Source organism: Carassius gibelio, chromosome B16, assembly GCF_023724105.1.
Source record: "Carassius gibelio isolate Cgi1373 ecotype wild population from Czech Republic chromosome B16, carGib1.2-hapl.c, whole genome shotgun sequence".
In the NCBI taxonomy this organism is placed as follows: Eukaryota; Metazoa; Chordata; class Actinopteri; order Cypriniformes; family Cyprinidae; genus Carassius; species Carassius gibelio.
Window position 1 is genome coordinate 14,414,346 of NC_068411.1, and position 15,646 is coordinate 14,429,991.

General features: G+C 35.1%; 1 protein-coding gene across 9 annotated transcripts in view; it reads right to left on the bottom strand.

The window, feature by feature from the left end:
* col14a1a (collagen, type XIV, alpha 1a) overlaps positions 1 to 15,646 on the bottom strand; it is a 109,011-nt gene that overhangs the window by 26,157 nt on the left and 67,208 nt on the right. For all 9 annotated transcript variants that reach the window (XM_052577442.1, XM_052577440.1, XM_052577441.1 and 6 more), the window contains 7 exons: positions 11,201 to 11,344; positions 10,896 to 11,060; positions 9,790 to 9,828; positions 8,413 to 8,551; positions 7,097 to 7,239; positions 6,281 to 6,390; positions 334 to 492 (listed from right to left, as the gene is read on the bottom strand). In XM_052577442.1, coding sequence (XP_052433402.1) covers positions 334 to 492; positions 6,281 to 6,390; positions 7,097 to 7,239; positions 8,413 to 8,551; positions 9,790 to 9,828; positions 10,896 to 11,060; positions 11,201 to 11,344 — 899 coding nt within the window. The remainder of the gene's footprint in view (positions 1 to 333; positions 493 to 6,280; positions 6,391 to 7,096; positions 7,240 to 8,412; positions 8,552 to 9,789; positions 9,829 to 10,895; positions 11,061 to 11,200; positions 11,345 to 15,646) is intronic.

Here is a 15,646-nt window from a genome sequence, read left to right on the forward strand (position 1 = left end):
ATTAGACATAATGATCCACACATTCTGATGGAAAAACCAAAAGGCATAAAGTCTGTATTTAAACTGAGTGCCCACGCTTTGAATTCCTCAAAATCATTATAAGGGTGAATCTGAGACGACGATTGTGCTTTCAAAGGCCTCAGAGTTTCAGACCATCTTTAATAATTATCAGACACCAAACAAAGACTCCACAGAAACACTCCTCCACTTGTAAACTGAGTTCTTTGTTGTCTGTATGAGACAAAAGCTGGTCCTGTTATGGGCTCAAATGATTCTTTCAGGCCTGGGTAAGACTCATCTTTTAGGATTGAGGCTGAATGGCTGTGGTCTTACCGGCGCTGAGTTATCTCTCCTTCCACGTGAGCGGACCATGCGTCCCAGAACCTCCACTCCATCAATGGTGATGTTCCCTGCGGCGTTGATGGATTTCTCTCCCACCGTTTTGCAGTCAATCACAATTTTAGCAGCAGTTTTGCTGATGGCCACATGAAGCTGGGTGAGACAGAAAGGGAACCCTTACATTTAATGATAGATTGTAATTATTAAAGCAACAAGATATGCTGCAACGGATATATTGTATTGTGATGTTAGATCTGATAATAAACTGCCCAACCATTCGACCATCCAATGAATCATGTGCAAAAATACATTGTGAGTGATATTATAAGGAATTAAGGATTGGTTAAGCTTTTCTGTGTTGTAAATGAGCTCCACAAGCTATCTTTGCAATGATTTTCAAAAAGTGGTAAAAAAAAAACACTGCCACACTTTTTAATTTCATGTAATATTATTGTTTGATTAAACAATTACAGAAATTTTCGAATAAATTATGGCATTTAAGTGAGAGAAACAGAATAACAGCTAAACTGGCATTTACATAACACTGGACTTCTAATAACATTTTTAAAAAATGTCTTCCTCTTCGCTGGAAAATCTTTGATAAATTAATTGCAAGAATAACTTTAATATTATCGATGATATTTGAAAATTCTTATGTATATAATGACTGGATAATACTTCATACATTTGAGACACTTTTTTATTTTTATAATTTTTTAGGTATTTGATGTATGTTGATTTCAAGTTATATAAAAAAAAAACTTAATGTATCAAATATAATATATAATAATACAATTAAGAACAATGCTGAAGAAAAATGCTGTTTTGTCTAAAAGTATTATAGTACAATAGTTTAATTTTAAAAAAATCAGTAACGCTTTACAAGGTTCCATTTGTTAACTATATTTAATGCTTTAACTAAAAATGAGAAATACATTTGTTACAGCATTAATCTTTGTTAAAGTTTGTTAATAAAAATACAACTGTTGACTGTTATTTCATGTTAGCCATGACATTAATTACCTTTTGATCTGAATAATGTATTACTGAATGATGGAATCAACTTTAACTCAGATTAATAAATGCTGTAGAAGTGTTTTTTTTTATGTTTGTTTATGTTAACTAGTTCACTAATATTAACAAACTGAACTTTATTGTGTTTTCTAAGAATTATTTCAAAATGTCAGACTTGACGGGGTTAAATATCAAATTCTTAGTTTTCAATTTCAATCTGAGATTTCAAGTGAGTCTTACAGAAACATTCAAGTTCACAAACGCACACCAATATAAAACCAAATCAACCTTGCCGTGTCTACATTCAGTGTCTCTCCTGATTTATTGTCAGTCAGATGAGAGAACTGTAATTGTCCATAACAACCGCAAAACTCAAACAGAACACAGTGTTAGCAAAAGTTCATATTTGTATGTCAAGAGTATATTTCAGCATGAGACAGCACACGTCGCCTGTTAATGGATTTGGGGTCTAAAACTCAATTTTCTCCAGTTCACTGAATGCAATTGTACGTGTGAGTGTGCTGTCAGACAGGCGGGCTGATAGCAGACTCAGACCAAGCTCATTATTCTGAAATCTCACATTAATGTCAATTATAAAGCATTATGAAGGGAGGCTGATTAATTCTCAGAAATTAAACTTCTCTATCAAGGCGGGAAAAAGTCTGTGAGGTGCTAGACTTGTGTTTTGGCAAATATGGATTTTCATACTGAATATCACCTTCCATCTTCTGAGCGGCAGGTGTTTCTGCGGCGAAAGCCAATTAGATTGCGCAGCTGCAGCAGTGACATGTCCATGTGCTGCATGTGTTGAACCTGACAGTGTTTATGAGTGTGTCTGAACTGGTCTGCTGGTGTGGAACGATTATCTTCTAAGCAGGAGTGGCCGCTGATGGTCACATCTGCCTCCTGATCAGTTTCAGGATAATTCTCTTTCCAACATGATAAACTGGCCCATTTCACACAGCACGCTGTCGCCAATTTAGACATACAATGATTGTTAATCTGTATTTTTGGCTTGTATGGTAGTACGAGCTAGTATTATGTGTTGGGGTATGTGTTTTTGTGTGCATTGTTTAATAATACTTTTAACAACAATTAGATTTAATAATATAATAATATCATATAATATAATTAAACAACACAAGACAAAGAAAAACAGCTTAAGAAAACGTTTTTTTTTGTCTCTCCTCAACGTTGTATTATAAGCAGATCAGTAGCGTCTCTCTTTTTATGGCCTAAGGGACAGACCCAGGCAAGCATTAGAGACAAAGCCCCTTCAGTTCATTTGACGGTCATACTCATAACGGCCCTGGGCAGCTTTTTCAAGTTCTACAAGTACAGTCCAGTCTACTTGAATTGTGACAAAGCGAAATCTGTTTAATTGTTTGTCAAGATCACATTTAAATAACAATTCAAAATCGGACCAAAAAAAAAAAAAAACAAGCAAACAAAACAAAAAACTACGAAACAAAAGGAAACAAAACAAACAAACAAAGCAAAAAACAAAGCAAACAAAACAAAAACAACGAAACAAAAGGAAACAAAACAAACAAACAAAGCAAAAAACAAAGGAAAACAAAACAAAAATTCACACTGAATGAATGAATGAACGAATGAATCAGTTCTTGTTGTAGATGTAGAAACATCTCCAAAGCTAGTATGTGACAAAAGAACATTATGAATGTGATTACACATAATTGATCACATATAACATTATATTTCTTCATGACGTATGCTGTTTATGAACAAGTGTTGTCAGAGTAGCCATGTTTCACTCAGTTTTAAAGTGCGCGTGTCAGCACTTCCTCCAAATGTATTCTACACAGTTCTAACCTTGATTCAAAATGCACACAAGAGCATAAAAGTACAGAACACTTCCAAATAACTTCCATAAGATAAGATGCAGCATCCACATGACTTCCTCTCACGACCTTACAAAATTGCAACCGTTGAGCACTGGTTTTAGAAAGTGTGGAATAAGTCATGGTCCAGAGGAATGAGCTGTTTTTTATTTTATTTTTTTTAATAGAGGGCCGACGAGAGTCCTAGACCCTCTGAGCTCTTCCAAGTTGGGGGCTTTATTTAAAAGCTGTCATAACAACTGAAGCCAACTGTGCGTTACTTGGGGTCAGTGGTATTGAGGACAGCGACTGCCGTGCAAAAAGTGTTTACGTTATGGAAATCAGATTGAGCTGTGGCCAGACAAACTCTCAGCTTTAGCCACAAGCCCCGAATACGGATCTCATTAGCAACTACAAAATGAAACCATGCCAACTCAATGCTGTTGCGGAGCTTTATAAAACAGATTATATTGGTTTGGGCACTGAACGCTGACTTAAATACAAATAGAGATAAATTAATGTAGTGTGTGTGTTAGTTTGCATTTATCGCTCTGTCAAACACTGTATCTGGGACATCCTAAAATAATGGAGATTTTCTGATTAACACAATACTGAAAGTTTGGGATTTAATTCAGTTTTCTCCCATAAAAGTGATGGTTAATGTTTATTTTGACATTATATACATCATAACGAATCATTTGTTATTTGTTTAATAATTTTATCTAGTTTTATTTCCCAACTTAGAAAGAGATTTCTGAGATTCTAAGAGTCAGTATCATCTAAAAACACACTTATTAATCAAAATAAATAATTAAATAAAAATTAAGCACTGTAACAGTACACTTAAAAACAACCCAAGTGGGGTGTAGTGTGGAAGAACCCAGCGGTTTGAGTTAAATGTTTGATATGTTTTTATTTATCTCAAAATTTATCTTGCTTAAAATTAACCCAAGGTAAGCTGGAAATTAAGATTTATTATTTTGTTTAATAAATTAACATTTAGCAATATGTATAATAAATAATAATTACAAAAACATGTATTAAATAGCTTAATAATACGCTCACCTTTTGATTATTACCTATGCCTCTAGTAATTAAGTATCTTAAGTTTTAATTTCCAACTTATTTTGGGTTCATTTTAAGACAGAGAAATGTATTTTTACATTAAAATGTAAAATTACCAGTAACATTTTTAAACAAAAAGATGTAAATAAGTAATAATGTAATTAATAAAATTAATTACCAAAAATTAACATGATTCATTTCTAAAACATAGAGGGAAAATTCACTATATGCACATTTAAACTTCTTACATTGTACCTAAAATAACTTTTCTAGAATGCTTTTGTATTATCAAAACTATTGAATGAGCGATACAAAAGGAGAAATTCTTCAATGAAAGTGTCCAAATCCTGCTTATTTCCCCCCCCCCATTTAGATGAGACAGGCAGAGATATATTTATTAATTCAGGATCCGGAGCGGAGACGGTTCTGAAGTAATCTGTATTACTCACAGACTCTAATCTTGACGAGCTCTGCCAAGAGGGATTACCCTACAAACACATCATAAGTGATGTCAGGAGAATACTCGCTCATAAACACACACGCCACTGCATCAAAGGCTGCGGACGGCTTGTCATGCACTCAAAGGTAGAACACACTTGGCAGAAAAAGGGAATTATAACCAGACAAGCAACACACAGAGCCTTGGAATACATCAGACAGCCTCTCAAAACTACTGGAGGGCGGAAGAGTGATAGAGAGCTCTTCACCAGCACAGATGTGAAGAAAGAAGACAGAAAACGAACAGGACAGGGCTATCATAAGCCATTTTCATACTGTCAGGACTCTGTAGTGCATGCCCTGGGTGAAATAATATAATGTGTGAATACATTATGTTTTTGTCTTTTAGTTTAAACTTTAATTAATTTAGCTGAAATTAAATTAATATAAAAGTGTATTTAAATGCCTACTGTTTTTTTTCCCACAAAAGATGTGTGAGATCAAACGATAATTGGCAGATTGAACTAAATGTATAGAATTTAAAATGCAAAGATGAAATCTGAAGGTCAGAAAGCATCAGAAGTCCGAAGATTTTAGCATGGTGATCAGGGCCGGCCCGAGGCATAAGCGGACTAAGCGGCTGCTTTTTTTTCTTTTCTTTTTTTACAATTAAATAACTTAAACAAGTGATATAAATGAATGAATGAATGAATAATGAACAAATAAATGAATAATTCAAGACAAAAAAAAAATCTTATTTCCCGACAACTGCTGCTGTGTCTGCTAGCGTTTGAGTCATGCGCAATTGCGCATAGACACCTCGCGTGCATTGACAATTCGCACCGACGCACAAGTGCGCGTCACTGTAATAAATGATAAGCCATGTTACAAAAAAGATGTATCCCTCTGGCACTTAGAGAGAAAGAAGAAAAGGACATAAAGTTGGCTTGTCGTTGGACGTTCGAGACTCTCAAATTTAGGGACCGTCTCTAAAGTTACATGCGATATTGGTATACACTTTTCTAACGTCAGTAGCATTTAAGGAGAATGACTTACAGTCATAAAAACATCTGTAATTGTTCATCTAGGTGTCAGCTATAATGCACAATTAAATATAATTGACTGAACTATATATGTTTTACAGTAACTAACCAAATAGCTGCTTAAACATTATGAATCTACTGTAATTTGGAAAAACTTCAATTTCATGTGACATGAAATTCTCTTGTGCCCAAACTTGTACATAATCAGGTGAGAATGAGGCAAAACAGAAAGCCAAAATATACTAAAAACATCAGTGATATTTGGTTCTGACAGTCAAGGCAAAACTATAAAGAAAATGAGGTAACTTTACAAATTAAAATTTGTGTATTCAGCTGTATTTGGTCATTTGGTACATGAATGGTTATAGTATGAATGAACAAACTTTGGTAGCTATAATTCAAGCGTTTCCAAAGTCCAGCTTAAATTATGACTTTCCTGACAAGAAAGAGAAAACCTCAGCCATGAGACTGAAACACAAATGACTGTATAGTTTCTGTAATCATAGTCAAAGCTGGATCATAAATGGAAGACAGACTGACCTTATGGAAACTGCCATAGAAAATCTTCTTAATTTCACTTCCTTCGAAAGTCACCGTTTGGAATTCTCCCTTGTAGTCGTAATTGAAAAAGGTTAATGTTTTCCCTCCGTCTGAAGAGAGACAGAAAACATTAGACTCAAGGGTTTTAGATCTTTTAAGTCAGTGGTTCTCGACTGGTTTTGTTTCAGGACTAAGATTTCACATTGGACATCAAATGTAGGCAATCAAACATACACTCCATATGTGCAAGCCTTTCTGGATTAGGAAAACTGTCCATTTTGGTTTTGATTTCAGTGGTTTCATGCTCTCCCCAGCCAAAGTTTCACTGCAGAAAATGCATTTTGATCAGCACCAACCCTGTTTATTCCATTTTTATTTCCATGCATTAATGATTGCATTTTCTTTTATCTTGTGTATTTTTTGTACATGGTTTTTAAGAATACACTGGCATCTGCATATTATTTTTTTATTAAGTTTATTAGACACTAAACTTTTTACACCTGCAACAAATAAATTGCAATGTGTTTTCTACAACCTTATAAAAGCAGATCATCCCATGTTTTTTGCTAGTATAATTGTTCATGATTATATTGGTTGGTTAGCAGTGTTACAACCCACCAGTTGAGAACCACTGTTTGATGAACATATAATTAATCAAAAGGAATAATATATATTATTGTAGAAAGTTTTATTATTAAACCATTATTATTATTATTATTATTATTATTTATTTTTTTTATTAAGATTAATGAAAATTAATGAAATATTTTATGTTAGGCCTGCATGGGGGCATAAAGCAAAAACAGTAATACTCACTATCCAGGATAATGCCCACAAGTGGCTCATTGTTTTTGTCAAGGATTTCCCACAATGCAAAAGGTTCCTGAGGAGTTTCAGGCAGTATGCGGAACAGCATTGATATAGTGTAGTCAGAGGGAAGGCCTTCGGGATGTAGATACCTGTCAACATCAATCATACATTTGCAAACTCCTTCATATCATGTTTGAAATAATAAACTGAAATGATCTGTCACTTTTTAAAGTTTTTTTTTTTTTTTTTTTTTTTTTTTCTGAGGTTTTGAATAGCCCCACACATGATATGTGAAAGGAAAGAGAATACCATGGAAGAGAAAGATATTATGGCCACAAATTAAGACTCTTCCCCCATTTTAGAAAAATAGTTCACCTAAAACAGAAATAATCAAATGTGACAACAAATGAATAAGACAGATTTTTTTTAGCATGACATTTATAGGATCAAATTTAGATTATTTAGATTAATTTGGCATCAGACTCATGTGAATAGTTGACATTCATATTGTGACTCATTTCAGTTTTTTAATCATTAAATTTTTAGAGAGTTAAGAAAATAAAAAATATGGATAAACACTCTCATAACTTTTCAACAAGAGCAAAAAACGTCAAATATATTGATATTTCTTATCCCCCTTAGCCATTCCAATGCAACCCACATGGGACAAATGAATCAGACAAATCAGTGTGAAATATAGCACAACAACGGCACATAAGTGTAATAAACCAAAAGAAATTGCACAACCAGTAAAACAGATCTTCTGCTACACAAGCGCTCTCCTCTGAAGAACAAATGTGAACTGTATCCAGAGTGCTGCCATTACCTCGTGAGTCTTTGGCCTTTCTCATAATCACAGATGAGATTATCATAATAACAGTGTTGTAGTAATTCCCAGCTGCCTGAGTGCGAGTTAAAGCGAGGCTGCGGTTTGCGAGATTTACAGGAGAGGAGACCCTTGCGCTGAAACCCTCCACTGTAATAACAACATTCCCCCGAGCGCAGGAAAGTGAAGCCTAATCTAAATATTATCACATGCTAGACAGGAGGAGGAGGAGGAGGGTCAGTGCTCTGGGATCAGGCACAGAAGACCGATCGCTCTTTATTTTGCATTTAAGTGTGGGGCTAATCTGTTCCTGCTCACTAAAACCACTTCATTTAGAATCCATTAAACCAGATCTGTATTATGGTTTTGATTGGACAGGTGACATATTACAGCTAACACAGATTTTTCTCATTTCAGAGAGTTTCAGTTGAGCGTGCTGTTACGCTTTCATACATATAAACAGTTAACAAACACTCACACACACACACACACACACCTGGTAGGCTGAGAGACGAGCGCGTCCTTGTGCAACCGATAGCAGGGGTAGCTGTTGAAAGTCCCAGGCTCCATTGAGACACCTTGCACGCTGCTGTAGTGCTTCTCCACCAAACCAAACATCTCCATCATACGGAAGCCTGCAAAGGACAACGGATAAACCTGAAGTATGCTGATCTAACAAAACAGTACCGTTAAACTGCTAATTTGCTGCTCATTTATAATTAGTAAGGTAATTGTTAAGTTTAGGTATTAGGGATGTAGAATGTGGTCTTGCAGAACGTGAACTTTATAAGTATTAATAAACAGCCTATATGTTATTAATAGGCATGCTAATAAGCAACTAGGTAATAGTAAGAATTTGTGACTATACTAAAGTGTTTTTGAACAAAGTCTGTTATGCTCAGCAAGGCTGCATTCGTTTGATCAGAAATACAGTGTAAAAACAACAGTAATATTGTAAAATATTATATAGATAAGTTTTCTATTTTGATATGTTTTAAAACATCATTTCTTCCTGTAATTACTCAAGTGTCACATGATCCTCCAGAAATCATTCTAATATGGTGATTTGGTGCTCATGAAACATTATTATCAAAAGTCAAAATAGCTGGAAAACAGAAGCGGAATATTTTTTTTTTGCAAACCATGAAATATTTAGAAACTGATCTGAGAACAATAATTTTAACAGTATTAAATGTTCTTATTACTTTTGAACAATTTAATTCATTTTTTTTTTCTAAATAAAATAAATAAATAGAATTCTTAAAATAAATAAAAATCGTAATAATAATAAAACATCAATAAAAATCTTACAGGCCTCAAACATTTAGTGAGTAATTTATCAGATTTTAGGTCATTAATAAATAAAAAAATAAAAAATGTAAATGTGAAATGAGAAAGAGTGATTTATTCAGCGGCCTGTACTGCGATGTCTTAAAGTGTTAAAATACTTTCCTATGGCAGATTTCAATATTATACACTAGAACATAAATATTACAAATATATTACTTATTAATATAGTTTATATCATACAAAATAATAAAAAAAATATTTATATAAAAAAAGCTTATCATTTCCCTAGTGTAAACAGTATCTATGGCAAAAACTTGATTGAAACAGCAACAATTCAAGCAACAGTATGTTTGTCCATCTAATGAAAGACAGGCCATGTGAAAAGCATTTTTTTCTTTCTTCCAGATCTAGATTATGGTGTGAATAACATGACCCTCTGGTCCTAATTAAGTAAAGGGGTTGTTAAATACTGACAGTGGATGAATAGATCTAATTCTTCAAATAAATCCTTAGATCCTCTCCTCCTACCCAGCACAATGATGGAGAGGTTAGTGTGAACCAGGATCATTTATTGTTGTCTTACCAGCTAAAGTGTTCCCGCTCATTAACATCGAGGGGCAAGCTGTAAAAGAAGAAGAACCTATCAATTCCCCAAGAACAAAGTGATTTTTGGAAATTATAGGTTACATAATGATGCATTCAAATATTTTTTTCTGTTCAGAGACCATTTTCAAATTTACAACTGTTATTTTAGACTTGACGTAAACTCACAAGGGATGATTTCAGAGAACGGAAGAGCGAAGAACTTAAAGTAATCCAAAAGTAATTACCCTGTATCCCTTAAGAATATTGCAAGTGGTTGCTTACCTAAGACACTGGCCAATCGTGTTGTTTAGTGGGCATTATTCAAAAAATAAATTTGTTTGACCAAATTAGAGTATTCCAGAAGTTTGTGTAGTCATTTAATAATTAATGCTATCAACAGCATTGTGACGTATTAACATACTGAAATAGAGCAACCTTATTTCATCATTTTAAAACACATTTGTTATTGCTAATCCATCAACTTCTGTACTTTTTGACAGTATAATTAATCTTAAAGTTGCAATGAAATCTTTTCTTGCATACTGTGACATACATTCAAGTGTAACATTATCAACAGAGAAAAAATATGTGCTTGGACTCTAAATATTGATTGTGGATTTTGCTCTCAAAACTGGGAGAGTTGAATGCATTGATTTAATGTAGTCTGGCCAGCAACAATCCAGAGATACTTTGATTCAACAGTTTATAAATTTGATTGGTCTCAAACTGACTTGACTTGTCATCGTTAGTATATGGTGATAGCAAACATGATATGAAACACTGATTTATTGGAAATGAGTGTTTCAAACACAATAAAATGTCTTGAAAGTATAACATTACTTGTATAAGACAGTTCTGGTTCTGGTTTCTGATTGGTCAAAATCCCATCCTAGCTATTCTCAAATACAAACAGTGTTCTGTGAAATCAGGGACTTTATCCTCTAGCACAAGAATGTCACTTCATTCAAAAAAATCAATGAAAATCGGCGTCCTTAAAATACTTATTGTGTAGCATGTCTAAGCATATTAAAACTAGCAAGTTCTCTACCACATGTCACAGCAAACTGCAAGAGGAAGTTTCTGTGGATTCTCAAAGGGACGTACTGGCAGTCGCAGCCTCACAAACAAAAGTTATGAGCTGTTCTTCAATTTTCTTGAAGGCATCCAGATCGTCCACAAAGAACACATGTCTCTCGCTTGGTTTGCTGGCAATGTTCACCAGCTCCCCGTAGTCAGCATCAGCGAAGCCAATGGCAAAGATAATGTAGCCTACGGTGAAACAAGAAAGCATTACTTTTATTACAGCCTTTAAAATTCTATTTTTAACCGAAACAACCAAACCACTAGACAGTCGCTGTTTTTCTACAGCTGCTGTTTATTATGCTCATTTTTAGATTAGAGTCGCTCACCCTCCATCTGCATCTCCTTCGAGATCTTGTTGACATCATCTTGAGATCGCCCATCCGTGAGCACCACCAGCACTTTAGGAATGCCTCTCCTTACGCCCGCGTCCTCGGCAAAGATGGCCTCCTTCACATGCTTAATGGCGCGACCTGAATCAAGAGTCATAAACAGACTGTCTCATGCCAGGAGCAGGATTTACACCACTTCACGGACTCTGGGATGCCAAAAAGTGATGGATTTAACAGGAACTTGCATCCTGACAGAGTGATTTGCATTTGCCAGAGACACATATTTTGTAGAAACGTTATGCCAGTACCTGCAGAGAGCTGGAAGGACGACCAATGAGGTGAAAGAACAAAAAGAAAGAACTTGACAAGAAATCATAATTGAAAGGTGCGAATTCATAAACGATTTCCTGGAAATGGTGTGAAAATGACGCTGCTATATCACGGGTGGTTTCTGATTCATTGTGTTTTTACAGTCAAAAAAAAAAGAAAAAAAAATTAAGCAAAACAGAAAATGCCATGACTGATCGTATGATTCTGCCAGGACACTATGAGCTTGTTAAAGTTTGGCTTTGTGGTACGTCTTCTCAATTAAGTGTTTGCTCGTGATTAGGGGAAAGGAGTTGGTTGGCTAGAAGAGTTGGCAGACAAAGAGTACATTTCTGGTAAAAATTTGTATTAGGAGAAATAACATCTGAATGTTAGCCCTGTTGAGCCACACAGATTTAATATGCTAATTCAAAAGTAAAATTTCCTTCAATTTTTTCCTTTTAATTCTTATATTTTATATATCTCTATATATACTATATCTTTTTTTCTGTATAAAAACAATTGTTTATTGTGTACATACATTTTGGAGCCTGCAAAAAATTATACAACCTATACAAACTGACAAACAAAATTTATGAAAACAGTGTGAGAGGGAACGTTTTAAGTATTTAATTGCTTAAAATGGCTTAAAAATATTTTTAATGAATAAAATAAAGGTAATAATAATCATCATAATAATGTATAATATGTAAAATTATAAAGAAATAATATTTTATGATACATTTTTTGCTAAGTAAATATTTTTATTAATTATATGTTATATACTTTTAAATGTATGTCTTAATACAGTTAAATGTAAATATTTCATTAATATTATTATTTTCCATTCCATTTTGTCATTAATTAACAAATTAATTTTATTTTGTGTGTGCTTTGGGTTACGGAAATTATGCGAGCCAACGCCAGTCTCACCTACTATTTTTAAGCTCACAAAGTGCCAAGTATTTAGCACAGAGCAAAGCAAAGTCAGACCTCTGATCAAATGAATTTTCCCGTGACGCGTCCCAGCCGTCACTCCCAGCAGACCTGAACTATGGGATCTAACAAGCTGCACTGCCCCATTTCAATATTTTACCATTATTACTAACTTGGCACTGCAGCTGCGAGACATCAGCCGGGCTGCTCATTTCTAATTTGCATCTCTAATCTCGCAGAAACGTCTCAGGTTCCCCTGGATCAGCGAGTATTAGACAAAATCCCCTTACAAACCTGCACTCTGAATAAAATATGGACGGGTGTCTGAGATGCTGCACTTTGGCGATATATTTTGACGAACTGAACAAGGGGACCCGGTGACCATGCCTGACTGACTCCTGAAGCTGCCTGTTTCTCTGTCTGGCTTTTCTTCAGCTCCTGTCAGAAGGAGACAAATGACAAACGAAAGAAGCAGACGGCAGCACCGTGTGAAGTGGGAGTTATTTTGTTTTAAAATAACAGGTGAGAACAAAAGAATTTCGACTGCAGATTGGAGTTGTTGCTAACTGTGGCCTGGAGTTGACGGGGGCGAAAGCACTGCTGTTTGACTGACAGACGAACAAGACATCATGACTGCAGCATCAGTCAAAGTGGGCACTGACTGTTCATTTGTGTTTGTGAGCGTCGGCTGATACTTTTCATTCTGAACCGACTTGTTCGAGAGGAGACTAGCGTGTACAAATCAACTAGAACCCTCACATATGATTTTCTTCTGAGGAACGAAAACGTATACAACTTGACAAATAAATGAATAGATGCTGTGTGTGTGTGTGTGGTGTGTATAAACAGACAGACAGATACAGTTATTTCTGGTTCTCAGATATGATTGTCTGAGAGCCTTCTCCAGCAGTGCGATATTCTAGTGATAACAGAACGCCAACCATTTCACCGTTGGTATCACTCTGCTTGCAGGACTTCTGACCGCGATTTTCATGGAGGACTCCCAAATCCACTGTAATTTTATAAATAATACTGCTTTTGTGTCATGGAATGTATTTTTTTAGGCAAGAATGCAGTGGTTTGGACTTTAAATATGCACTTTGTTAATTAATAAAGCAGGGCTCTAGACTCATTCTTCCCACTGCTCACTCTTTTTCGACTAACTTTATTTATTTTATTTTGTATTTTTTGCCACAACATGAGATTAATCAATGCATGTTGATGAACTTGTATCACAGTTTATAGTTATATGGTAACTCAAGTGTTCAGCTTTCAACCCGTTCTTTTTCAACATTATTATTTGTGATTTGAATCTTGTGAACAGAAATGTATCTTGTGCTGTGTTATTAGCCGAGCTTTGTGCGCTTTCGCAAATCAAATATGTGATCTTAGTGTCATATTTTACAAGAAAAGAGAATTGTCTATATGCGTATATAAGTTATATCTATACACCTTCCACTTTTTAAGACTAAAACAAAAGATTAATTCATTGTTATACTTAATTAAAAAGCACAACAACAATAAAAAACTAGGCTACAACGACAAACTAGCTAACATAACATTTATTAACAAAAACTAATCAGATGAGGCATGGCATACTCCACAAGCTATATTAAGCAAACACTGAGGAATCAAATAAATACAAATATTAAAGAAAGCCTCCATAGCGTAACGTGAGGTAATCAGCAAAGATAACAAGCTTTTCAAAACGAAAACAAAAAGAGAAGTAAAACTAAACTGGCTGTCAGTGGCAGACCTCGCATGTTTTTTCGACAAGAATACCAACATGTTCAGAGCACCTCTCTTCATGTGATCAGTGAATTCTGACTCCTGCTAGAATGTGCCGTGGCTCTGCAAAGCGCGCTGTATGTAACAGATGCTTTGGAGCAGCGCAGACCATGCACTCGCACAAATGCCACCACGTCAAATTTGAACTCGCACATTCTCAAAAAAATGTCGCAGTCTAGAGCCCTGTAAAGATAACATATATTTGAAAAACCCTCACTTTGGCCAAATATTCCTGAATATGCCACTGGCTCTGATGTCTCTATAGTAATATACTTATATATTATTTGTTCCAGAGCAAATACCTTTGGCTGAGAGTAATGTCTAAAGATCTATTTTACATACCTTGTAAGACAGCCAGCCAGGGCTTAATTTGTACCAGAAACAAGCCAGATCCGAATTTGTCCGCGAAAAATAACTCAATTTGGTACTCACAAGGTGCTTTATATGCACACACTTTGGACGTGATTGTGAGTGCACAGAAAACCCCCTCTGGAGCAGCGAGTATTGAATGGTTTGAACTTAAAAAGATGTGCAAATGATACTGTTTAGTGGCGATGCAACAATAACTCGAATTCTGTCAACTGTCCCGAAACCTGAGCGAAAGTCTTGTATCGCAGCGTGCAGTAGTGCAGACAAGATATGCTGTTGTGAAGCCGCTTTGAGAGTTAGAGAGAGAAGACGCGAAACAGCTGAATCACTCATGCTGTTTTCAAATGCCTGTTTTAATCTGATAGTTTGTGTGGATTTATTTACTCATACATGCTCTATTGAATAAATGTTTGCAGGAATTTTCCTCATTATACATTCGAAAGCTGATTAAACATAATTCTATTATACAGAGATTTGAAGAAAATCCATTATTTTTCCCAAACTTTTCCAGGCCTGGAAATTGCTGTTTTTAAAATTTTATTATTTTTCTATTTTTCTTTTCATGACCGTAAGAAGATGCACGCTGTTAATCATATAAGCTGGTCCTCCATTGAGCGAATGCTCCGTTACCTCTCCCTCCTCTAATCAAATGCCAGATCCGTCACCTCACTTTGTTCTGGGACCTCGCAATTTAGAAATTAAGCACTATAACCAACAAATGCAATAAGCAGAGCTGTCATCCGAAATAACCCTTAACAGATGACAGTATGACAAAGATATCGCTTTCATCAGCGGACATTCAAACGAATGTTTTATTGTGAATATGAGAAGAATGAATGCTGTATCAGATGCAGCTAATCACACTTTCTCAGTCCATCTTAATATCTCATAATACAGTAATAAAATAATTATTTAATGAAGCAACTCAACTTTCCTTCGTTACTAGTTCTGAAGTGACGTTTTCGAATTAGTAACAGAGATTTGGGCTCAGCTGTTAAACTGTCAAACTGAGATTTTAATCCATGGCGGACGAAAGTAGTTTCA